Source organism: Silene latifolia, chromosome 11 (assembly GCF_048544455.1).
Source record: "Silene latifolia isolate original U9 population chromosome 11, ASM4854445v1, whole genome shotgun sequence".
Lineage (NCBI taxonomy): Eukaryota > Viridiplantae > Streptophyta > Magnoliopsida > Caryophyllales > Caryophyllaceae > Silene > Silene latifolia.
This window is the reverse complement of record NC_133536.1, coordinates 20,611,697-20,639,324: the sequence shown is the minus strand read 5'-3', so window position 1 is coordinate 20,639,324 and position 27,628 is coordinate 20,611,697. Positions and strand designations below refer to the sequence as shown.

The 27,628-nt window shown below is 37.9% G+C and overlaps 2 protein-coding genes across 5 annotated transcripts in view; both read left to right on the top strand.

The window, feature by feature from the left end:
• LOC141611331 (putative late blight resistance protein homolog R1B-23) overlaps positions 1-10,474 on the top strand; it is a 31,209-nt gene extending 20,735 nt beyond the window's left edge. For all 4 annotated transcript variants that reach the window (XM_074429849.1, XM_074429848.1, XM_074429851.1 and 1 more), the window contains 2 exons: positions 785-3,954; positions 9,021-10,474. In XM_074429849.1, coding sequence (XP_074285950.1) covers positions 839-3,954; positions 9,021-10,146 — 4,242 coding nt within the window. In that variant the 5' untranslated portion in view covers positions 785-838 and the 3' untranslated portion in view covers positions 10,147-10,474. The remainder of the gene's footprint in view (positions 1-784; positions 3,955-9,020) is intronic.
• An 11,009-nt stretch (positions 10,475-21,483) lies between these two features.
• Positions 21,484-24,168, top strand: LOC141613066 (putative late blight resistance protein homolog R1B-16). Its single transcript, XM_074431802.1, has 2 exons — positions 21,484-22,781; positions 23,061-24,168. Exons 1-2 carry the CDS (start codon positions 21,484-21,486, stop codon positions 24,166-24,168), a joined length of 2,406 nt encoding a protein of 801 aa, XP_074287903.1.
• The last annotated feature ends 3,460 nt before the right edge of the window (positions 24,169-27,628 follow it).

Below are 27,628 nucleotides of genomic sequence, written 5' to 3'. Positions count from 1 at the left end.
TCACAATCAGCACCACATAACCAGCAATCCGTGTTAGTACAAATGCCCAGATAAACAGTTTAGACTTCATTTGCAAAGCCTGCCTTGCAATAAGCCAATTATTGAACGAATGCTTGGATGTGTTCCATTTATTCCATACTTGATCATGCCAAGTAACCACCTGGTGCTTAGGTCTCATCCACTCGTAAGCCCCAGCAACAGTATACCCATTTGGCTCAATGATTCAATTCCCATTCCTGTATCCAGCATCAAACTTGCTTCTCACCTTACAGACTGTCTTCCATCCCCAACTTGTATCAGTCTTAGGTATATATGTCTCCCAGTTGGCCACTTTTATATAAACATGGTTGACCCACTTTACCCACAAGCTATCAGGTTTAGCGTAAATCCATCAGACTAACTTTCCAATTGCTCCCACATTCCAACTCCAACTATGAATAAGGTGGTTGTTATCTTATTATTTCCTAGTTAGTTTAGGACTATATTTTAGTATAAATAGAGAGCTTGTTTGTAATCAAGTTTATTCACACAATTTGAGAGCTTGCGAGGTTGAGTGTTATTTTCGTTCATCATAAACATAAAAATCAAACAAAAACGAGTAAATCTCCTCTGCAACATTATTATAGAACAGTCCAACGTACTGTTCAGTCTTAAATGAGTAGTTTTACATCAGAAACTATATATTTTGACAAATTAAGCATGACAGAACTTTACACATTTATCCGTACGATAGATAATACTCCGTATTTGCTGGAGGTAACTATGTTTTCTTATCCATACGCAGGTTATATGCCTGGATGTAATCTATGATCCTGCCTGACCTATGGGATAAGGGAAAATGAGCTTATACAGGAGAATATTGCAGGACTTACGCATAATAGAAACAGATGTCGAAAGATTTTGTGGATCTTCAACACACAATCTCGAAAGTAGAATCGAGTCGCTCAGGCGTGGGTTGATGTACATCATACCATATTGGGATTCGCGTCTTGGGGGGGAATACTCTCTTAGACAACTAGACGATTTTAAGGATGGGAATGAATTCATTGATTATTGGTTGCGAAAATTGGACTGCTACACCGGGTCCTCGTGTGAAGGAGATGAGTGTCTTTGGCACACGGCGGATTACTTTTACGCATCTAGCAACCTCAAAGACTGGGAAAATGATTGGGTGAAATGCGTAGAGGGAGTCCTGGAAAGTCTGGAATCTGTTCAGCATGATGAGGAAGTAACTCTTTCAATGTCAGATAAGTTTAGAACCATTAAACAAGGACTTGGACTCTTACTATGTTTTCATAAGTCGGTGGCGACTTGGGACAGAGAAACCTGGGGAGAAGTTGAGTCACTGACAGATGATATGTCTAGGCATATGAAAGATTATGCCCAGAGAGCTATGCGCATCTTTAAGCTATTGCCATTGACCAGCGTAGACGAGACAAGCGACATTTCTACATTGGCGGAGGAGATAATAAATTATGTAAGTTACTGGCGGAATGTTAGGAACAGCAGAGACGTGAATCTAACCGTGTATGACGAATGGGGACCCGACTATGAAAGTCTTGTTTGCTTAACTGATGATCTGCAATACGTTCTGATCACACTACTGGATGATCTTCCTTCACAGATGGTATCAGACATTAGACGCATTGTAGATCAAATGGACGATATTCATTGTGCACTTAGTCCTACATGGATTAAAATATTTGTGGAGAGTCGCATATCCACTTTCATCGGAAAAGATATATGTACCTCGGCTGATGAGGCGAATAATATAATTTCAGACCTCAACACAAATGATAGTAAAATTATTCATATCCGATCGAAGATTTCTATCATTAGATCTGACACCTGGATGATACACATGGGACATAATAAAAGTACCAGCTGTATCGACAATTTCTTCAGATGGGCGAAGCTGATATTGGAGGAGGTTGTGTTAAGTAATACTCCAGCTACCAGACATGTAAGGGAGCTCATCGTACTCCATACATTTATCAAGGATACCGAAAATATGTTACAAGTAAGTATAAAGCTGTGGGATAAGTATGCCCATATTCATCAAATCATCCGTAACGCTTGGAAGCAACTCTGGTCACTCTGCTTGAGAGAACCAAAGAGTAGAAAGGAATTTCTTACTCTATCTTTTGACATCTTTAAAGATTTTACAGCAGACATACTGAAACCGGGTGATCTATTACTGGACTTGATCGAGTATTTAGTCCAGATGCCTAAAGCTGATGAGCTTTTGCATGATCTTCGTCGATCTCTTGTCCCAGCGGAAACTGACAACCTATTTGTAAAGTTAGTTTACTCCCTCGAGAAAAATCTAGTGAAAACTCTCGCGACGGAGAGAGTAGGCGATGTGGTTGAAGATGTTGAGGTGGAGGTTATTGAAGCAGCACAAAATTATATCTTATTCTTCAGGGAATTTAAAAATGATGCTCGCTCTGGTTTGAAGGAAGGAGTCGAGGGCTTCAAAGCATCTCTCAGACACGCTTATGATGAATATGTCAATTTGCCAAGCATGGAGCTGTCCATGTCTGAGTTAGAGTTTTTTGATATGCTACTGCATCTGACGGAGTCCAAGGAAAATGATACTTGTAATTCAGATCAAATTGGAGTACTCCATGATGATTTATCTACTTGCTTTTCTTTTCTTCAACCTTATACAATGAGGCACGACAAACCAGAGGAAGTCAAACGGCTATGGACTCAAATTATGAAACTCGGTCGCAAAGTGGACAATATGACAGACACATTTGAGGAGTTTCCTACATGGTATAACAAATTACGAGTTTTTTATGTCTCAGAAGAGGTTAAGCTTGTCAAAGAAGATTTGTCGAAAATTTCCAGCAGGGACATATCCACGACTGAAGTCGAGGACTCAGCTATACATGCTGAAAACCAAATTGGAAAAGGCCACGCGAGGGAGCATTCCAATGATGAAGTTCGTTTTGAGGAGGAAGATAGACTGAGGACACAACTTACCACAGGGTCAAGGAGTTTGGAGAAAGTATCGATAGTTGGTATGCCTGGTTTAGGCAAGACAACCTTAGCCATGAGTCTATATAAATATTGTGCCAAGTCTTTCCATGCTCGTGCTTGGTGTTATGTTGGGCAAGAGTTTCGACGGAAAGAGCTTCTCCAAAATATCATAGGTCAGATTAGTGAGCGACCTAGCAGTGAAATCAATGCCATGAGGGTGGAAGATTTAGCTCACCTCTTGAAGCAGTGTCTACTTCAAAAAAGGAACTATCTCATAGTCTTAGATGATGTATGGGGTGTTAATGCTTGGGATGCTCTTTGCGATAGTTTTCCAATAACAGGTAAAATACTAATAACAAGCAGGTCCAACATCGTCGGAGAAAAAATTTGTGGTGATATAAATGTTACAAAACTCAACCTCCTAACTCCCAACAATAGTTGGCATCTATTGCAGAAGAAAGTATTTGACACAAGGAATTATCCTAAAAATTTAGGTGAAATTGGGAAAAGAATCGCAGAGAAATGTGGAGGGCTGCCACTTTCAATTGTTATGATAGCTGGAGTTCTTAAAAATAAAAATGAGACGGAAGATGATTGGACGGAAATTGAACGGAGCTTGGATGGTCACCTCTTAACTGCGGGTTCTAGTACCGTAGAACTAAGTTACAGACATCTACCAGTTCGCATGAAGCAATGTTTTCTATATTGCGGAGCATTCTCTAAAGGTAAAGAAATCCCTAGGTCGAAACTGATACGACTATGGCTGGCAGAAAGATTTGTAGAGACTTCGTATGAGCAGGAAAAAAGTGTTGCAGAGAAGTACTTGAGCGATCTAGTGGACAGAAATTTGCTGATGGTTGCAAAAAGAGGTTCTGATAATCGAATTCAGACCTGCAGGGTCCATGATTTGCTGCTAGATTTTTGCATACAAAAAGCAAATGCGGAGAAGTTTCTGTACACAATGGACAGGTATGAGTTAGTTTCTGTACACAATGTCTTTCCTACTCACCTTACCAGCCACAGTCAGTATGTCATTGGATAAAAAAAACACAAAAGCTACTGTGAAAATATGAAGACGGGTATATTAGGTTAAAGGTAATTTCTCATATCACCATCAATGACAATTACAAGCATATATAGCTACAACCAGACTCCTAACTTTCCTAAATATTTAGGTAACTAAATATCTACTTTACATATAATACATTATTTTCCATATCATATTATTTACCAAATCTCGACTAATATCTTCTAGAACCGTCTTGCTAATTCTAACACTCCCCCTCAAGTTGGAGCACTTGGTAGTCCGAGTCCCAACTTGAACTGCAAATGATCAAATATTTCTCCGCCTAATGCCTTCGTAAAAAGATCAGCGATTTGTTCTTTACTTCTCACATGAAACATACTGATATTACTCGTGACCAAATGTTGTCGCACAAAATGACAATCCACTTCTATATGTTTAGTACGATCATGAAACACGGGATTCTTTGCTATATGGATAGCGGCTTGATTGTCACAATACAAATGCATCGGTTTTTCATGAAATACTCCTAGTGATGCTAGGAAAGCTTTTACCCAGATCAACTCACTTGTCACCACGCTCATTGCCCGATATTCGGCCTCCGCCGTCGACTTGGCCACTGTCACCTGCTTCTTCGCCCTCCACGATATAGGCGATGTACCCAAAGACACAAAATATCCACTCAAAGACCTTCGCGTTATCGGGCAGCTAGCATAATCCGAGTCACAAAAACCTTTCAGCTCCAATGTCGAATTCTTCTTGTAGGATATTCCTTTACTCGGATTTCGCTTAATATAACGCACAACTCGAAGTGCCGCCTTCCAATGCTCTTTCCTTGGCTCGCTCACAAATTGCGAAAGTATATGTACTGCATACACAAGGTCTGGCCGTGTTATCGTCAAATACACCAACCTACCAACCAGGCGCCTGTACTTCATATTATCCTTCAAAATATCACCTTTCGCTAATGCCAAATTGTGGCGCTGCTGAATCGGCGTGTATGCTGTCTTCGCTCCACTCATTCCCGACTCCTCAATGATGCTCAATGCATATTTTCTTTGATTCAAAAATAATCCATCTTTGCGATGTTCTACTTCTATCCCAAGAAAATACTTGAGCTTACCCAAGTCTTTAATGCCAAAGCTATTATCAAGAAATCGTTTTAACCGTGCACAAGCCTTTTTATCGTTACTTACTAAGACCATATCATCGACATAGACCAATACTCCAATAAAAACACCATCTCGGTTCATAGTAAATAACGAATAATCCGCAAGTGATTGAGTGAAGCCATAACTCTTCAATGAATCAATCAATTTTGCAAACCAATTCCTCGATGCTTGCTTTAAACCATAAATCGATTTCATTAACTTACATACCTTATTGTCACCACTTTTCTCAAATCCTTGTGGTATTTTCATGAACACCTCTTCATTCAAATCTCCATGTAGAAAAGCATTGTTGACATCCAACTGCTCAATATGCCATCCTTTAATTACAGCTACTGCCAACATACAACGAACGCTAGTCATTTTTGCCACCGGAGCATACGTCTCATGAAAATCAATGCCTTCTACTTGAGTGAAACCCTGTGCCACAAGCCTTGCCTTGTATCGTTCCACCGTCTCATCTGCTTTGTACTTAACTTTGTATACCCACTTGCATCCTATAGCTTTCTTTCCTTGTGGCAAAACAACTAGTTTCCAAGTCCCATTCTTCTCCAAGGCCTCAACTTCGTTCGCCATTGCTTCTCGCCATTTCGAACTTTTCGCTGCTTCATAATAATTTCGTGGCTCATAATTGTCATCAATACTTGCCTGAAATTCCCTGTGTGCCTTAGAGAAACAATTGGTAATAACATAATTAACTAATGGATGTCGAGTACCTGAACTTGAAGACGGCGTTTGCACGGGATGAGCTTCGCTTCGGGAGTCTATTATCTTTATTGATGTGCAATGATAATTCTTTTTCCAAGCTGGCTCGAATTTCTCCCTTGCACCTCTTCCTAATCTCTCCTCGACATTAATGGCTTCCTCATTTCGCACAGGGCTACTAGCAGCTCCCTCTTCACTAGGCTCGTCCTGCTCACTCTGTTCTCTCGGCGCATCAACACCGTTTTCTGCCTCTGTTTCGTTTTCTGCCTCTGTTTCACCATTCCTTTCACCACCTCCAAACTCATCACTCCCCCTCACAACATGGGGTATGTCATCTACCATGGTGGAGTCGGGTAACTGCTGTGAACCGGCTGTATCCCCATGGTGTGAATTCTCCTCGGTATTGGAGGTCAAATAAGGATATACATGCTCATAAAAAATAACGTCTCGAGAAACAAAAACTCGTCGTTCCTTTAAGTCATACATTTTCCAACCTTTCTTACTATGAGGGTAACCAATGAATATACACCGTTTACCCCGTTCGCCAAATTTATCTCGAGGTTTATCTTTATTATGAGCATAGCATAAGCAACCAAAAATTTTCAAATTATCAAAATTGGGTTTCTTCCGATACAAAATTTCATAGGGTGTTTTATCATCCAATAAAGGTGTTGGGGTTCGATTTATTAAATACGCAGCGGTCATTATACACTCCCCCCAAAATTGCAATGGTAAATTCCCTTGAAAACGCAGGGCTCTCGCCTTTTCCAGAATATGACGGTGTTTTCTCTCGACTCTACCATTTTGTTGCGGTGTGTCGACATTACTTGTCTGAAATAAAATACCATTCACCTTATAATAATCAATCATAACTCCAGATAATAACTCTGTTCCATTATCACTTTGAATTATCTTGACACACTTATCAAATTGCGTTTTAACCATTTGACAAAAAGTCTTGAGATACTCTCCCGCCTCACTCTTTTCTTTCATGAGATATACCCACACCCCTCGACTATGGTCATCTACTATAGTCAAAAAATAGTGTGCGCGTGTTAAACTTGCAATACGATAAGGCCCCCAGATATCACAATGTATCAAACCAAATAATTCAACACACCTCTTATTATTAAGCTTAAATAAATTGCGAGATTGTTTTGCCCTACAACACGAATCACAAACCTCATCGGAAGTCCAATGTAAATTGCAACCAATTAAATCCGAAAAACGAGAAAAAATGTTCTTGGAAGGATGTCCTAATCGCCTATGCCATAGCCGTGCCTCCTTCGAAACCGTGACATGCTCGGCTAACAACTTACCCGAACTTCGAAGATAATAGACTCCTTCTCGATGCTCACCTCGTCCAATCATCGTCCTCGTATTCCGGTCCTGCAATTCACAATAGTCATTAAAAAATGTTACCACACAATTATTTTCAGAGATTAATTGTTTGACGGAGATCAAATCGCAAGTAAGAGAAGGAACAAACAACACGTCTTTCAAAATAAAATCTTTATTCAATTTCACTTCCCCATGAATACTCGCTGCAACCTGTCTTCCGTCTGCCATGCTGACCGTGGACACACTCCCTGTCCACGTCTTGTCTAATAATTCTTTCCGGCCAGTCATATGATGGGATGCACCGCTATCTATCAACCGGTCTATATTAATATGAACATTCATACCTTTCAATTTCTCATCCCCATCAGGACTTGCCATGATCAGACTTCGAATTTTATCAATTTCTTGTGTCGAGAACGGCTGACTCTGTTTCGCTGCTTCTTCTTCCTTCGCTCCCGAGCTAGTACTTGCAGCGTTAGCCTGGTAATTATACCGGCCACGACCTCTACCACGTCCAGTCGTGCCTCGACCCCGGTTTCCTCCACGCCTTCCTCGTCCTCTGTTTCGAGCCTGTACCTCTTCATAGCCATGTTTTTCATAGCAATCTTCCTCCTTGTGATAGTAACGACCATAGTACGTGCATTGTGGTGGCTTTTCATCATCACCTTCGGCCTTGGTATATCCTCCTCTGCCACCAAATTCTTTCACCACCATGGCTGCATCATTCCTCTCTTCTTTAACTTTGGTTAAAGAAGCATGTCTTTCTTCTCTTAGAATTAAAGCGTATGCACGAGTAAGCGTGGTGATTGGGTCTTTCATGAGGAGATTAGACCGAATGTTGCCATATAGTCTCGAGTCTAACCCCATCAAAAACTGATGGACTTTCTCTTCCTCCTTTTCTTTTAGCAACGAAGCCGCCGCTCCACAAGTGCATTCTTTAACTTTGCTGTAATTCATCCCATATCGTCTTTAGACGAGTATAGTATTCCACGACAGAGTCTCCTCCTTGCTTGCATTCATTCAACTCGTTTTTGAGTTGATGAACACGGGGCGCGTTTCCCGCTGAATATCTATCCGCAAGTTCTTTCCAAATCTCATCAATGGTATGAGAAAAGGAGATACTGGGGTGTAACTTCGGATCGATCACATTCCGAAGCCATGCTTTTAACATAGCATTGCATTGCCTCCATGCCACGACTTCAATCGTGTCTTCTTCACTGTTGCTCTCGGGCTTCTCGACCTTACCTTCAAGAAAGGCTAATTTGTTCTTCGCATCAAATCCGTTTTTGACGGCCTCTGCCCACATATCAAAATTGCTTCCATCGAAAATTATTTGTGTGAGATTTAAACTAGGGCTGTCAGAGGGATGAAGGTAAAGAGGGGAAGACATGGGTATGGTCTTTGGACCAGTGCCCTTTTGTTTATTGTCTACTGTCATCGTTCAAAAGGAAAAAAAAAAACTGATTTCGAAAGAATTGGATCGATAATGCTCACGATACCATGTGAAAATATGAAGACGGGTATATTAGGTTAAAGGTAATTTCTCATATCACCATCAATGACAATTACAAGCATATATAGCTACAACCAGACTCCTAACTTTCCTAAATATTTAGGTAACTAAATATCTACTTTACATATAATACATTATTTTCCATATCATATTATTTACCAAATCTCGACTAATATCTTCTAGAACCGTCTAGCTAATTCTAACAGCTACTTTTGGGAAATTTCGCTCCAACAATAACTAAGTCGATATGATCTGTGATGTACCAACGTGAATTTCGCTCCAGGTGGGATGATCCTGTGATTGCTCAACAGCATGGTCGAATATGCTTTCACTCATGTAGCGATCAGCTTGAGAAATTCAAATTTGATGGACTAGCACAGCTAAAACCGCGTTCCTTAATTTGCTCTTCGGGGTCAGATTACTTAGATGATGAACCATGGAAAAACAACGTGTTTGTGTTTGAGGATTTCAAATCACTTACTTTGCTGGATTTGGAAAAACAAGAAACGGGCAGCTACTTTTCTAAAGGTGTAGGAGAACTGACATTGCTGAGGTACTTGTCCCTAAGGAGTTATACGGACAATATCCCATCATCAATAAGTCGTCTCTTGAACCTTGAAACGCTCATTGTGAGAGGAACCCGCGGAGAAGTTAAGGTTCCTGACACAATATTCAGTCTGAGCAAATTAAGACATCTCCAGGTGAATACACGTGCAAGAGTTGTTGTTCATTCGAGTAACGACAACTCCTTAAGTAGTCTTCAAAGCTTCTCTACCCCAATTTTTTCAGGCAGCATTGCTGATCAGATAATTGTAAGATTACCAAATCTTCGAAAGCTAAGATGCATACTATCGGGAGAGCCATTCGGCTGGTCTATCCTTGAACGCCTTTGTCACCTTGAATCTTTGAGAGTTTTCTATCAAAGTCTGAATCCATTTGTTGGCAAGCTTAAATTTCCGTCAAACCTGTACAAACTGACGCTATCAGGATTTCAGTTACCCTGGTTGGACATGGATATAATTGCCGTTATGCTGCCTCGGCTTGAGATCCTCAAGTTACTTTTCCGAGCTTTTGAAGGAGAACAATGGAGCACAACCGCGACCTTCAAAAATCTAAAGTACTTGAGAATGGAGGGGCTTAATATCAAAGCATGGGAAGCATCGGATGAGAACTTTCCAAGTCTAGAGCGATTAGTTGTGCGCAGATGCAAGTCACTTGATAAAATTCCGGAAGAATTCGAAAACCTAGAATATCTAATGGGAATTGAAGCACACTGGTGTGATACCTCGCTCGTGAAGTCGGTTCTCAAGATCAAGAGGAAGCAGATTGATGATGGAAACAGGAAGTTCGAGGCCACAATTTATCCCACTGTGCTCGACCTTAGTGATGATGAAGAGCTCGGTGAGTAGATAACTCCGTGTTACCCCGTTTTCTGAAGGAATCGGTAACATTAAAGGAACAAACATTAAAGAAACAAACATTACAATCAAGCTGATGAGTTGAAGGATTCCGAGCAGGAACTTGGTGCGATTTTGGTTTACGAGTATTATATATTGTTGTAAGTTTTCCATTCTGTCATTTTTCCCCTTATTGTATGACTTCAGTGCTGCACTTTCACATAAGTGATTCATGTCAACAGATTTTCAAATTATTTTTGGAATTAATTATTTATTTGTTTTGTAAATTTTGACCATTGTTTTATCGCAATATACAATTGTCACATGCCTTTTCATTTTACTCTTGTATCATTTGCATTTATATCCATCCTTCAACCATAACTCACCCAGCCGGCCGGCGCGGCCGGCACTCATATTGCAGGATGAAGCGGATGAAATGCATAATCAATAGAATATTTTCACTTTCAAAATGCATAATCAATAAAACTCTATACCGCAAAATATTTAATTAATATTTAAATCAAATCAAACCAATTATAATAAATCAAAGTACAAGAGATAGAGACACAACAACATCAGAGCCTTAATCCCAAAATGATTTGGGGTCGGCTGACATGAATCATCCTTTCGAACCGTCCATGGGTGAACGCACGCCTCAAAATGCGAATAAAAAAGGGAAAATGAAAAACAAAAAGAAAGAACGAAAAAGTAATGAAAAGTGTAAACTTAGGGGTTTTAAAATCGAATTCCGGATTTCTTTTATAAAAACTTAAAATTTAAATTGAGAGAAAAGATTAAAACGATTTTAAAAACCGAAATAGAATTAAGGATCTGGAATGCCTTAAAAGTAAATCAAGTAAAATCTATAAGAAAGTGGTTGGTAAAAAGGTGTAATAAATGAGAGAAGAATAAATAATTTAATTTCTTTAAATTAAATAAAAACACTAAATATGTAAAAAAAAACATCAAATACTAAAACCCACATGTATCCTTTCTCTCCATTGTGCCCTCTCCGTCACCATACTCTCCTCAAGCCCCAGAAATCTCATATCGTGCTCTATCACTCTCAACCATGTCTGTCTCGGTCTTCCTCTACCTCTAGGGACCTTTTCTGTTTTCCAAGTCTCCAACCTCCTAACTGGTGCGTCCATAGGTCTTCTTCTCACATGGTCAAACCATCTTAGTCGGTTTTCCATCATCTTGTCCTCTACTGGCGCCACTTTTACCTTTTCCCTAATCACCTCATTCCTTAACCGATCTTTCCTTGTATGTCCGCACATCCACCTCAACATACGCATCTCCGCCACACTCATCTTTTAAATGTGACAATGTTTCACGGCCCAACACTCGTAACCGTAAAGTAAGGCAGGCCTAATTGTCGTGCGATAAAATTTTCCCTTTAATCTTTGGGGCATATCTTTATCGCAAAGAAACCTTGAAGCACTCTTCCATTTCAACCATCCCGCTTTAATTCTGTGAGCCACATCTCCGTCTAACTCCCCATCTTTTTGAATAATAGATCCTAGATATCTGAAGAAATCCGATCCCTCAACAACATTCCCATCGAAAATAATACTCCCCGCCTCTGTCGATCTCAACCCCGCCACTTTAGTGAACTCACATCTCAAATACTCGGTCTTACTCCTGCTCAGCCTAAACCCGCAAGTCTCTAAAGCCTGCCTCCACAATTCCAACTTTCTCTCCACCCCCTGTTTCGTCTCATCAATCAACACAATATCATCAGCAAACATCATACACCAAGGGATGTCGTCCTGAATATCCCTTGTCAACTCATCCATAACTATAGCAAAGAGAAAATGACTAAGTGCGGAACCTTGATGCACCCCGATAGTAATGAGAAATTCTTCCGTTCTCCCAACATTAGTGCGAACACTTGCAGTAGCCCCCTCATACATGTCCTTTATGAGGTCAATATATTTTCGAGACACACCTTTTCTCGCCAAAGCCCACAGAAGTACTTCTCTTGGTACCCTATCATATACCTTTTCCAAGTCAATAAAAACCATATGCAAGTCCTTCTTCTTGTCCCGATGGTGTTCCATCAACTGTCTCATGATAAAAATCGCATCCATAGTCGATCTTCCGGGCATAAATCCAAATTGGTTATCTGAGATGTCTACACATCTCCTAAACCTTTGCTCGATTATCCGCTCCCATAACTTCATCGTATGATTCATAAGTTTAATTCCCCGATAATTGGAACACTCTTGAACATCACCTTTGTTCTTGTACAAAGAGATAAGAGTGCTTCTCCTCCAAGCTGATGGCATCTTGTTGCTCCTCCAAATCTTGTTGAAGAGTATGGTTACCCATTCGATCCCTTTCTCCTCGAAGCACCTCCAAACTTCTATGGGTATACCATCCGGTCCCTCTGCTTTCTTTGACCCCATCTTCCTTAACGCATTTCTAACTTCACTCTTTTGTATTCTACGCACAAATTCCCGATTAACCATGTTTGGTGTTACCTCTACATCCCCAAAACCTTGTTCCTGATGTCCATTGAATAAAGTATCAAAGTAAGAACTCCATCTAGCCTTTATTTCGTTATCCCGAACCAGAACCTTGTCGTCCATATCTTTCACACACCTAACTCTCCCAATATCTCTCGTCTTTCGGTCTCTTATGCGAGCCAGTTTATAGATATCCTTCTCTCCTTCTCTCGTGTCCAACCTGGCATACACTTCTTGGTTAACTTTTTCCCTCGCATCCCGTACGGCCTTTTTAGCGGCTCGTCTAGCCTCCTTGTACTTTTCAAAGTTCTCATCACTCATGCATTTCCCCAAAACCTTATAGCATTCACGTTTAGTCTTTATCGCTTGTCTCACCTCATCGTTCCACCAAGATGTGTCCTTACTTGATGATCTATTCCCTTTAGATTCCCCTAACACTTCCCTCGCCAAATCCTTTACAACATACTCCAATTTATCCCACGTTGCATCAATATCTTTCTCCTCGCAATCCGACCAAATATCGCTACTTCCAACCTTATCCAAAAACGCTTGTTGGTTTCCCCCTTGTAGCTTCAACCACTTGATACGTGCCTCATCGATTATATTTCTCTTCCTCAAGTCTCTCCTACCCCGAAAATCAAGCACCACTAGTCTATGTTGTGTTGCGGCACTTTCCCCGGGTACGACCTTGCAATCGGTGTACTCTTTCCTCCACACATTCCTTACCAAAAGGAAGTCAATTTAACTAGCATTTCCTCCGCTTCTATAAGTCACCAGATGAGAATGTCTTTTCTCGAACCAAGTGTTCATTACACCCAAGTCATATGCCAAAGCAAAATCTAATATGTCACTTCCTGCTTCATTTCTCTCCCCGAACCCAAAACCCCCATGAATGTTCTCGAAACCAACTCGACTAGTACCCACATGCCCATTGAGGTCACCACCAATGATCAATTTCTCTCCAATAGGGACTCGTTCTACAACCTCTTCCAAATCTTCCCAAAAGGCTCGTCGAAAAGAAGCATCCAAACCTACTTGAGGTGCGTAAGCACTTATAACATTCACCACCTCATCCCCAACTACAAGCTTAATGCTCATAATCCTATCACTCTTTCTTGATACTTCTACCACATCATCGATGTAATCTTTATCAATGACAATACCCACTCCATTACGACTTTTGTCTTTACACGTATACCAAAGCTTATAACCCCAAGGCGCTATCACCCTTGCTTTATCTCCGAACCACTTTGTCTCTTGTAGACACATTATATGCACTCTCCTCCTTTTCATAACCTCCCCTACCTCAGCTAATCTCCCTGTCAAAGAGCCAACATTCCAAGTACCAAAACGTAACCTACTACCCTTCATAAAGTCATGTCCCGATTTCTTTACCCGCTCTTGACCATGCTTCCTAGATCCAAACCTATTTGACACCACACCCATACTTCGAGGTGGCGCGCCGCTTTTGGGCGACGACCTAACAACCCTTGCATATTTTTCACTACACCCGGATCTAGAAGATGTAGCGCACCCTTGCCTATTTGACACCACCCCCAGATGTAAAGATGGCGCGTCGCTTCCGGGCGACGACCTAGCAACCCTCACATACTTATCACTACACCCGGGTCTAAGAAGTGCAGCGCGTCGCTTCTGAGGGGACGCCCCAACGATGTTCAAATTCCGATTCATAAATAATGTAAAATCAAATATAAATAAATACTCCCTCCTATTCCAGTTAACCGTCCCATTGTCCATTTCCGTCTATTCACAATAATGTCCCATTGTCCATTTTTGGTAAGTGTTGTGTGGTCCAAATTTAATTCTATTTCCGTCTATTCACATAACTGTCCCATTGTCCGTTTTGTGTGGTCTAAACTCACTTTCTTAATTCTTGTGCCATCTTCACAATGGGACGGTTATCTAGAATAGGAGGGAGTATGTTATATCAAATTGTAAGTTCTGGAACACAAATATTCAACAATACTCATTTTCTTTTTATTTTAAATTAATAATTAATAATAAATATCAATTTAACATTTTAGGTATCCGCAATTCCGCGCGGTAGTTAACATGGTGACGATGATAAACTTACTCGTAGTATCCTATCCTACCCTAAATTTCAACGAATATCATAAAGTCCATATCCCACTTACTTAATTTAGAAATGGATAAATATATACGAGTACATAATAAGGAGGAGATTAGTAGACTACCATTTAGAGTACATACATAAGTAGTTAAGTAGAGGGGGAAAATGTAGAAAATTGATAATAGACACATCTTAAAAAATACGGAGTACATGTAAAGAATTGACGGAGACCGTGCCTTCCCTAATCTTGTAAAACTGACCCGTTCAAATATCGTGACCCAAGACTCGAAAATGAGCTGAACTTACTTGCCTAAATATGACCCAAATTCAGAATTGACCCGACCGAGACCTGACCCAAATCTTTATATAGATCCAAATACCAACTTTGAGGCGACCAGAAACGACCCAACCCGTAATTGACTTGGTTCAAAATGAGTTGGAGTGACATAAAATTATCCAAAACGACATGTACAAAAGTCATAATAATTTTTCAAAATAATGTTTTAAATTAAAATAGTACTAAATAAAGTGTTTAACATTAACCCAAAGGTATATGTAGACAAAATGACTCGTACTAAATAAAAATAAAAATTAACCCGATCTGACATGATCCAAACAGCTAGTCTTGCTATAAACGGATATATCCGTGTATAGCTAAAGACGGGTTAAATAGCTTGAAAGTTAAGACATTGTTTGCCCCTATCACCTCACTTGTTGCTTGTCCTATTAAGAATGTGGTATTGTATTTGACCCGTCTTTAATTATAGATTGATATATGCCGTCTATAATGAGATTTTTTGAATCCAAATTCGAAATAGGTCATAGAAGTAGTATTATTATAGTAGACCCGATTGAATCATGTGCCACCGAGGCACCGAACAAGTAAATAACGTCGGATCTGAAGTCAACGAGTAACGTGAATCTCGAAAAGGCTGGTGGTTATTGTTAAATCATAGCTGCTCTTAAACGTATTTTAATAATCTATATAATAACATAAAAAGGCTTCTTGAGCCTCCATTAAAATGCCACGTGTCACGCCTAAAATGCCTGCCACCTATCGCCTGTTAATTAATTTAAAAAATTACCATTTGCTGCCGGCATATCTTTTACAACTTACAGTAACACTAAGTCCCTTAAAAACGGCAGACATAACTTCTACACTCATTCGTCTTCCTTGCTGGCTCACCGTAGAGCTTCCACACAAAAATAACCGAAGTTCATAATTAAATGCCTCAATTAATTACCCCATTATTACATCTTCATTACCAATTCATTATATGTATTGAACAGCAATCCAATTAGCATATAACACACAAAATAAAAGGTATGTTGGCTTTTACTCAACAAGTTTTCAAGTTTTTTACCTCTTTGAGATTTTTCTTTACTTTGCAGCATGTCTTCGATCTTTGCTTCCAGTGGTAGTTTGGTATGTTATTTATTTTGTTGTTTTTTATACACTATGTTATGTTTATACGTTACTATATGATGATAGCTGCTATAGTTTTATTCTGATAATTAACTTGCTTAATTTCTGTTATTGAATGATCGATTAGAGTAGCCCTTTTTTTATTGGATGATAGCTGTTATGGTTTGTTGGTTGTAGTACGTACCACCCATATTGTAAATGAGTGATTTTGTTTTATGGATTGACTAACTAAAGGGATTACTAACATTATTTCCATGTTACAAGGTGATTTTGTTAAACAATTTGGGTTATTTTGTGTATATTCTTCGAATTCCTGCTGAAAGAAGGATAAATCAAGTCAATTTATTTACCGAGTTTACCTGACAATTTTTATAACTTAGGGCCATATATTACTCCGTATATGTTAACTGTCACTAGATTTCCAGTGATATATATGAGTTATGTTAAACTATAGATGAGTACAACCTTGGTCTATTTGGATTTTTCAGGAGAAGATGAACTTTACCGTGGGGGATCGATATACTCGAATCCTAAGGAAGCTGGTAGCTTTTTGTCCCTCGGTGACAATCCTGTGGATGTTTTACTCGCTTGTAAGAGGGCTCGAGTCAATGACCCTTTGGTCGCTAGGGAAGAGATTGTGGAGTTGAGAAAGCGGGCCAATTCTCTCCTAGATGAGTGCCTACATGAGTCGTTAATTAGGTGCTTACCCGGTAACGAAGAGAGGAGTACATGTGCTAGTGTTTCGAAGCGTTGTCTTATGTTGTTAAGCACGATCCCGTGGGAAGACCTTTATAGTAAGAATGAGGCCGAAATTACAGTTATGGATAAGGATCTAGGAAACGAGAACGATGGATTACGGATTCGCTTGGGAGTACTGCCTCAATTTGAAGTCGGTTAACATCAGAAACTCCCCACTGGTCGATGGTCGCCATTAGAACAACAAAAATTCTTATTTAAGACGGGTATATACGTCTTAAGTCTCGAAAAAAGAAAACTCATCAGGGAATTTGTTAGTGGAAAATTAATTAATTGCATAAGTAGAAAATGACTCTATTGTGGTAACCCTTACAAAAATAAATTTAGAGACTACGGAGTAATACTATAAATGGGATTGGTATGATCTCAGATCTAAAGCCTTTCTTGTAGGTGGAGGACTACTTTGTTAGATTAAAAGAAATGTATGTAAACAAAACAAGTGGGCGGAGAAATTTAGGAGCTCGCATAAGATTGTAAATTTTCATTATTTCTTACTTCTATTGCGAACCGATTTGGTGACTCACAAGAAGAGTTCATAAGCACATAGGACGCTATCATTCCTAACAATGAAGGACCAAAAATGAGATAAAATCATTGAGTTGTCTTGGTTAGGGTAAATTCAATAGGATTAACGCACATATTTGTTATTATGGTGTTAATTGTTTAACAACACTCACGGCACTAACAATGCCACGAATCAAAAACGATCCGTGAATTTCACGGGCAATAGAACTAGTTTAATAATTAATAAATGGATCTTCAATTGCTCCATTATTACAAGCAGCTTACATCTCTTGGATCCTCAAAATTACTCCTAAAATACTCCCTTCCTCAAGATTAGCTGCTCTTAAAAAGGTATTTCATATTGTATTTCGCTTATAGCACAAAAATAAATTAAAATTGTATTTCGCTTTTATTATGTTTTGAGTTTCAATACACCGTCTAAAATACTCCCTTCCTCTCGATCATTGCTTACCTTTTATATTCATTATGAGATGTCAAAGGTAAATAAATAAATGAGACGTTTTGCTCTCTCTTTTTAATGTGCAGGACTTTATTCTGCATGTGAAATTTGGTACTTCAAGTTCGATACCAAGCTTTTGATCCGCTAAAGGTTCCATATCTTTCTCAGGTTAGCCGCATTATATACGCTTGTTTCATACTTTCAAGTTTCATCCAACCAAAAGTCAATAAGGGGGTGTTTGGTTCAACTCATAAAGGTATGAGGTATGAGTTTGGAATGAGCCAAACCTATACCAAGTGTTTGTTTGGCAAAAATAGTGGTTTCATACCCATACCTCAAACCCATGAGGTATGGGTTTCTCATACCCAAGGGGAGAGGTGGGTATGAGATTGATACCCATAGGTATCAAGTAATAAAACCAAAAAACATGAAAAAAAACTTAAATGGAACATGTTAAATAAATTTTTTTTACATTTATTTGATTAACTCTTCATTTTCATGATTTTTTAGTATCAAAAATAATTATTTTCAATGTTGTATTTTAGATTTTTTTAACTTTGATGAAGTTCGATCTCATTCCACCCGAAATTGAAACAAACACATGGTATGAGGAATCAAGTTCCAAACCCATACCACCCGGGTATGATTCCTGATTCCAAACCCATACCCACGCGCGAACCAAACACCCCCTAAAGGATTTGGGGGATTTGTTAAAACGTATTTAGTGAAGCGGCGCTCAAAAGAAACACGACATTTTGCCTGACGGTGTTTCATTAGGCAATAATACTAAGGCGCTAATCTTTTCAGCTGCGGTTGAAACGAGTTTAATTGAATTAAGTGGAGTAGAGCTGAATTGAACTAAAATTGAATGGAGCCCAGCTAGAGTGAATAGAGCTGAATTGAATTATATGGAGTAGAGCTGAATGAAACTAAATTGAACTAAACAGTGTGTTTCCTGTTTTGAAAAATGAGATAACACCACTATCGTCTACGTGTTTTTAGTGATGGATCCAGGAAAAAAAAAAAAAATCGCGTATCTTCCTTTAATGAATTATTTGTAGCTAGATCTGTATAATAGGTCAGGCAACCAGGTTACGAGTTGACTAATTTCAGGTTCGGCTAGAGTGCGGGTCAAGTAGACTTCAGATTTGGAGTATACGATTCTGAGTTGGGTACGGGTCAAAATATTGTTGAGTTATACTTATAGCATTATTTTGTCCGAATAGAGAACCAAATTACTCCTCTTACATTAATCAAACTTAATTTTAATTTGAAGTGTCCTTCAATTGCATTGCATTCCCTCCCACGACACTTCTGTGTTATTTCACTTCACATTAACAATTTACAACAACGATTAAATTGTGAATTAACAATTACTTGCTTTTACATATCATTTTTCTAAAAAAAGTTCCGTTTATACTTTTTTCTTTAAATTACTCCATGTGCTCAAGTCAAATTTTGCACTCATTTTCACTTTCACTTTCAGGTGAAAAATCTTTTAATATGACGAAATTACCCCTGTTCAATACTTAGACATCCCTCATTTCACTTTTAATTCTATTCCTAATTCTACCACATTCAACTTTTAACCCCAAAAATTTCCCCAAAATTTTACCCTAATTTACTTCTATTGAATCAACCTTGCTTGAAGAATAATTTATGGGTTTTAAACCCTAATTTCTGGGTTCATAACCCACATTAATGGGTTCTGGAATTGAATTGAAATGGCAGAGGTGAAACAAATAGAAGTAGCAGCAATAGCGAATCAAACAGATGATGAAGTAGTAGTTGGTGGAAATGGTGATGAAAGAGAGAAAGTGAGTTTGGAAATGGAGGATGAAAATCTTAAGTTTAGCTTAAAAATTTATGCGTTTAAACACTACCTTAGTTGGGAAAAAAAATACTCCCTTTTATTCTATATAAGTGTCCCATTGTCCATTTCCGTCTATTTACAATAATGTTTCATTGTCTATTTTTGGTAAAATTTTATATTTATTTTAATCACTTTAACCCGACAACAATACCCCACCTCAACCCAATACAATACTTATTTTAATCCTTTCACTCACAATAATACCCCCACAATACATCCTCTCTCTCCAATTATCCCACCCCACCACAATACAACATTATTATTTAACTCATTTTCTTAATTTCCGTATTATCCCTACAATGGAACACTTATCTAAAATAGGAGGGAGTTAGAAAGAGGAGATTGAAATGGATTGAAGGAGGGAGATGTATAATGGTGAATTGGTGAGGGAAGACTTAAGTGGGAGTATATAACAACATAAATAAGGGTAGTTTCGTCATAAAATTAGACTTTTAAACTGAAAATCTGAATTTTGACGAAAAATGTCGCCTGAAGGTGTAAAGAGATGCAAAATTAAATTTGACCTGCCCACATTTTAGGGGAGTAATTTAAAAATTATATGTATAAAATGGAGTTTTTTTTTTAGAAAAGTGGTATCTTAAAGGAAAATTGTTAATTCACTCTAATTATTACAATTAGAATTTACACTTTGCAATCATTCGCTCCCTTTCTTCGATTTTCCAATTCATTTGGTTTATTTATCGTAATTGGTAATTAGGTTTTTCTGGACACAATGAAATAGTGTATTCAATTTTAAATTTCTCCAAAATTGGTTGATTAGTGATAAAGTATGCGAAATTAATGTTGAACAAATGCTTTGTCGAGGTTGATTTTTTTTTTTGGAAAAAATGACGAGCGGGGGAGGGGTGTTCTTGTGCTATTGACGTGGTGGTCATAGCCTTATTGTGCGTGCTGCTTGAGGAAGAAGGACGTCTCTTGAACGCTAAACGAACTGGCTATGGTGGTGTCGTGTGCCACAAACGAAACACCCATATGGTGGTATCGTCTTAGTAGCACGAATAGGCCAAGGTGGCATTAAATATCTAAGCGTTATGGTTATCATGGTATACAAATGACTGGGACAGAAGAACTATGAAACTGTATATTTCGTTAAATTAATCGCGTCAAAACTGAACATGCAAAAACACTTTCGTTATGTTCAGAATGAAATTACAGACTCTAAAATTGCCTTTGCATGTTTTAGTTTATTCTTTTAGTCGCTCGTAAATTATGCGTATGGATTTGAAAAAGGAGATAGTTGTGACATATTGATATCTAAAATTGTCCTTTGCATGTTTAATTTTTAGAAGGGATAAGAATTGGACCTGTCATAATTTAGGCGAAGTTAGTAAAATTGGAGCCATATAAAGTACTGCCCATTTATAATCATAGAATCCCTTTTTCTTTTTATACCGTTTCAATTGGGACAGTCTTACTTTTTACATTTAGTAGATTTACAGAATTACAGCTACAAAATAAGAAATAAGCTCCTCGTCTTATGTATATCTTACAATAAGACTTCATGTCACATTCTAACACATACGGTTGATCATAGATGATACGGTGTCTAAAGGAAGGAGTCGAGGGCTTCATTGCAGCGCTCACACGCACTTATGATGACTATATTAAGTTTCCAAGCATGGAGCTGCCCATGTCCGAATTAGAGTTCTTTGATATGCTAGTGCATCTGACAGAGTTCAACGAAAGTGATACTTATAATTCAGATCAAATCGGAGTACTTGCTTTTCTTTTCTTCAACCTTATACAATGAGGCACGACAAACCAGAGGAAGTCAAGCAGCTATGGACTCAGATTATGAAACTGGGTTCCAAAGTGGACAATATGATAGACACATTTGAGGAATTTCCTACATGGTATAACAAATTACGAGTTTTTTATGTCTCAGAAGAGGTTAAGCTTATAAAAGAAGATTTGTCGAAAATTTGCAGCAGGGACATATCCATGATTGAAGTTGAGGATCCAGATATACATGCTGAAAACCAAATGGGAAAAGGCCACGCGACAGAGCATTCCAAAGATGAAGTCAGTTTTGAGGAGGAAGATAGACTGAGGACACAACTTACCACAGGGTCACGGAGTTTAGAGAAAATATCGATAGTTGGTATGCCTGGTTTAGGCAAGACAACCTTAGCCATGAGTCTATATAGAGATTGTGCCAAGTCTTTCAATACTCATGTCTGGTGTTATGTCGGGCAAAAGTTTCGAAGGAGAGAGATTCTCCAAAACATCGTAGGTCAGATTAGTGAGCGACCTCGCAGTGAAATCAATGTCATGAAGGACGAAGATTTAGCTACACTCTTGAAGCAGTGTCTACTTCAAAAAAGGAACTATCTCATAGTCTTAGATGATGTATGGGATGTTGATGCCTGGGAGGCTCTTCGGATATGTTTTCCACCTAACAACAATGGAAGCAGAATACTAATAACAAGTAGGTACAGCATCGTTGGAGAGAAAGTTTGTGGTGATAGAAATGTTCTAAAACTCAACCTCTTAACTGCAGACAAAAGTTGGCATCTATTGCAGAAGAAAGTATTTGGGACGAGGAGTTATCCTAAAAGATTATGTCAAGTCGGGAAAAGAATCGCAGGGAAATGTGGAGGACTGCCACTTTCAATTGTTACGATTGCTGGAGTTCTTAAAAATAAAAATGAGACGGAAAATAGTTGGAAGGAAATTGAACGGAGCCTGGATGTTCACCTCTTAAATGTGGGTTCTAGTACGCTAGAACTAAGTTACATACATCTATCAGTTGGCATGAAACAATGCTTTCTATATTGCGCAGCATTCTCTAAAGGTACAGGAATCCCTAGGTCAAAACTGATACGACTATGGCTTGCAGAAAGATTCGTAAAGACTTCTTATGAGCAGGAAAGCTTGGAAAGCGCTGCAGAGAAGTACTTGCATGACCTAGTGGACAGAAGTTTGCTAATGGTTGCAAAAAGAGGTTCTAATCATCGAATTCAGACCTGCAGGATCCACGATTTGGTGTTTGATTTTTGCATACAAAAAGCAAAAGCGGAGAAGTTTCTGATCACAATGAACAGGTATGAGCTAGTTATTCCCCTGCTTTCATAACTGTACACATAATTTCATGCCTCTTCACAATGAATTATAGGTTGTCCTCAAATATGAGCTAAACCTGAAAATATCAAAACCAGAAAAATGATGGGTGGTTTAAAACGGGGGATGTTGAATCTTGATCGAAACAATTGTTCTAAATAAAGTTAAACTGAGCCGTAATGCTCCGAAAACACAGCAGTGAAGATTGAAGAATACTAGTGTTTACTCTCTTATACATGTACTTTATTTGTTTTACATTCCAGGTGGGACGATCCTGCAAGTCGTCAAAATCGTGCCCGCCTATGCACAAATAACGATTATTTAGTGGAAGAAAATTGTAAGGGATCACTACAGCTAAAACCGCGCTCCTTGATTTGCACTCCATCGTGTTTTTTCCCACGGGATCCGTTTTTGTCTGTGTTTGAGAATTTCAAATCACTTACTTTGCTGGACTTGGAAGGAATTCGTATCAATGCGGGCTTTTCTGCAATTGTAAGAAAACTGACATTGTTGAGGTACTTGTCCATGCGAGGTCATATGAAAAGCATCCCATCATCAATTAGTCGTCTCTTGAACCTTGAAACGCTCATTGTGAGAGGAACCGAAAGTGCAATTGAGGTACCACACACAATTTTCAGTCTGAGCAAATTAAGAGATCTCGTGGTGGATAAACGTGCAAGAGTTTGTGTGCATCCGAGTAATGACAACTCTTCAAGTAGTCTTCAAAGCTTCTCTACCCCAGTTCTTTCAAGGGGCATTTCTGATCAAATAATTGTAAGGTTGCCAAAACTTCGAAAGCTAAGATGCATAATATTGGAAAAGTCATTTGACTTGTCTATTCTTGATCGCCTTTGTTACCTTGAATCTTTGAGAGTGCTCTATCAAAGCTTGAATCCATTTTGTGGCAAGCTTAGCTTTCCCTCGAACCTGTACAAACTGACACTTTCTAGATTTAAGTTACCCTGGTTGGAAATAGAAAAGATTGCTGCTTTACTGCCTCGGCTTGAGATCCTCAAGTTACTGTTCAGAGCCTTTGAAGGGGAACAATGGAACACAACCGGGACCTTCAAAAATCTAAAATACTTGAGAATGGAGGAACTTAATATCAAAGCATGGGAAGCATCAGATGATAACTTTCCTATGCTAGAGCGATTAGTTGTGCGTAGATGCAGGTCGCTTGATAAAATTCCGGAAGAATTCGGATACATAGGAGAGTTAATGGGCATTGAAGCACATTGGTGTCATACCTCTCTAGTGAAATCAATTCTCAAGATCAAGAGGAATCAGATTGATGGAGGGAACATGAAGTTCGAGGCCATAATACATCCTACTGTGCTCGACCTTAGCGATGATGAAGAGCTTAGTGAGTAGATAACTCCCTGTAAGGGTCCTATTGGTATCTGTCATTACAATCAAACACGAGTATTATACGGAGTATATTGCTGTAAGGGTCCTATTGGTATCTGTCATTTTTTTCCCTTATGGTATGACTCAGCGTTTTACTTTCACATGAGTGATTCACGTCAACAGATTTTCAACTTGAAACCTCAGATTAGCCAGATAAAAGGGAGAAAAACATTGTACGAAATTCATGACGATTTACGAAGATAACTTTCTATGGCTGTAATTTGCAGAGACATAAGTTTGTATATATCCGACTGCCTGCCTTCCTACATAGGAGCCATTATTGGATGCTTCTGTGTGAAATCAACATGCTTCTGTTACTCTTAGATGCAAAGACTATGGATGTATGCATGCAACAATGGTTGACTATGCATTTCTTCGAAACTCTCAGCTGGTGCAAGCAAAACTCTTCACCAACATCAACAATAAAAGAGTCTTGTTCCCAAATTGTGAAGAATCACATGTAAGTTTTCCACATTGGAGAAATAGAGAAGAGTGATCCAGCTTATAACCCAAGGAGCTACTCCTCCCATGGCCAATTGATTTTGGGATGAAACCTCCTTAAACTTGTAAATCGAACACTCTCTCCTCCTCAACGGGTGCGGCTCAGACCCATATGCGATTCTAACACAAATTGACTTGGTGTTGATCAACCTGAATCAAATCGTCAATGAAAGGGAAAATAATGAAAAGAAAGATTTGAGGAAAAAAAAGGGAAGAATACTTGAAGAAAAGGGAGAGTATCAATTTAATATTTTAGGTATCCGCAAGGTAGTTAATACAGTGACGATTGTAACACCCCATGAGATTTAATTGTCCCTTATCTGGGAAATATGAAGCTTGTGATTTCTTTATAAGAGATTTTACCGAGTAAGAGGATGAAGCAAGATCTGGTGAGTTTGCCACTTTTCGTGAGTTACCCCGTGTATATATATACAATTGACCTAACAAAACCAATTGAACAAAAAAATCCATCCATAAAAAAACAACGCATCTCTCTTTCTCTTTCTTCCTTCCCCTCTCTCTCTCCTTTCTCACCAAAATACCAACTACTCATAAAAAAACATGAAAAATCAATCAAAATCTTCCATGATCATCAACAATTTCATCAAATTTTTCTCAGTTTTTTTGGAATTCCATACGATTACAACAAATTCATTCACAGTTTCAAGTATTTCAATTGAAAATATCAGATTTTCTTTAATTAATAGTCAAATTTCTGAAAACCCTAACGCGTCAAATCAAACGAAGGTATGAATATTATATACGATTTCTTAGCTAATAATCGAATTACTTCAGTGATTTTCTCGTAGCTATTGAAATTAAATACCAATTCTAATCAGATTTATGTGATTTTCAAGAGAGTGATGAATTATGATGATCGAATGATGAATTCTGATGATCAATCTCTTTCTCATCAAAACGGCGATGAATTCAGGTGCAAATATGTGTAATTCAGATGAACAATCTCGTTTTTCATTATGCTGATTACTTTAGTTATGTTATTCGTCATTAATTACAACAAATTATAAGAAGATTTCATTATTTCTGGGTAATTTGCAAGTGGAATGAAGTTGAAAAGGGATAATTGATGCTAATTGAATAGTTAACGTCGTGTAATAGAATAACTGACGTTGTATGATAGAATAACTACGTTACTATAATAAAATAACTTCTTTGCTGACAATAAAGTTCTCTGATATGTATGGTTATTTTAATGTAGATTCTCAGTTATTGTAATGAATAAACATAGTTATTTTATAGTTAACTCAGTTGTTTGCTGAGAAAAATGTTCTCTTGTATTTATAGTTATTCTAATGTATAAACTCAGTTATTTTAATGAATAACTCATGTTATTGTATTGAGTTGAAACTCAAATATAGCCAGTTTTGTTATCTTTTGTTTATATATTTTCATCTTGTTTAATTGAAAAATTGACTATTTGCAATAGAATAATTGATTTTCTTCAATGAAATGATTGAGATTTAGTGAGGGTTGATTACAATAAAATCCGATAAGATTACATTATTTTTTTGGTGATTTGCAGGTGGAATGATGTTGAAAAAGGATAGTTGATGCTCAATGGAATAATTGACGCCGTGTAATATAATAGCTGATGTTGTATGATAGAATATCTACGTTAGTGTAATAAAATTACTTTTTTTACCGAGAATTATATTTTCTGGTATGTATAGTTATTTCTATGTAGAAGCTCAATTATTGTAATAAAGAAACATAGTTATTTTATAGTTAACCCAGTTGTTTACTGAGAATAATATTCTCTGGTATTGATAGTTATTCTAATGTATAAACTCAGTTATTGTAATGAATAAATCATGTTATTGTATTGAGCTGGAACTTAAATATAGACAATTTTTTATCTTTTGTTTATATATTTCATATTGTTTAATTGAAAAACTGACTATTTTCAATAGAATAATTGATTTTTTTCAACGAAATGATTGAGATTGGTCAATACAATAACGAAGTTAATATAGCCCTTCCCGATTTGTTGAGCGTGCTTTAGAAGAAGAAAGCGAGGAAGATGAATAAGAAGTTGGATGATAAAAAGCGAAAGAAGATGAATTGCAATCTGAATTTGACATAAGCAACACTTTTTTACAACATAAAAATAGAGTAATTACATCAGCGTCGTATAATAATTTCCGTAAATTATTACAATAACCGTGACTGAACTTTACAATAACTGTGATTGAACTTTACAATAATCGGCCATGATTGAACTATTGTGTACTTTGTCTCATACTTCATCCCTGAAGTTAAACATTAACAAGAAGTTGTCTTGATGGTGTCTTTTCCCCATTCTTCCCAATGAGAACCATGTCTAGCTGATGAGGGTTGAACTAGCAAAAAGTGAAAGCTCGCTGAAAGAAATAAAAACAAAGAAGGGCGTGAGTTGAAAATTACTATGCAACTGAAATACAATAACGACCCATAAGTATTGAAATAACCATAAAAACACTCTAAAATAATTGGATCTTTTAGAGAAATAAAAGCATATTTTGTCAGAATGAAGTAACTAAGCAAAATGAAATACAATAATCCAACTAATGCATTGAAATAACTGAAACAACACAATACAATAACTGGTTATTTCAGAGAAATAATAATGTACCAAAAAAACTCAACTACATCAAAACGCACCATTGTTAATATAAGATACTCTAAACAACCTCATTGTTCTGCCACCTATCTACATTCATAATAGTTTGATTGAACAACCAGAAACAACAACGTCCAATTCAAAAATCAGGTGCAAAAACGCAAAATACAATTGCAAAACCCTAAAATTATTCGAAAACGAAACACAATGTCATTTAACAACACAAATAAAATAAATTGAACAACATAATGAAGATAACTGAATAAATTGAAGATTACACACATAAATTCAAAAAAAAGAAGA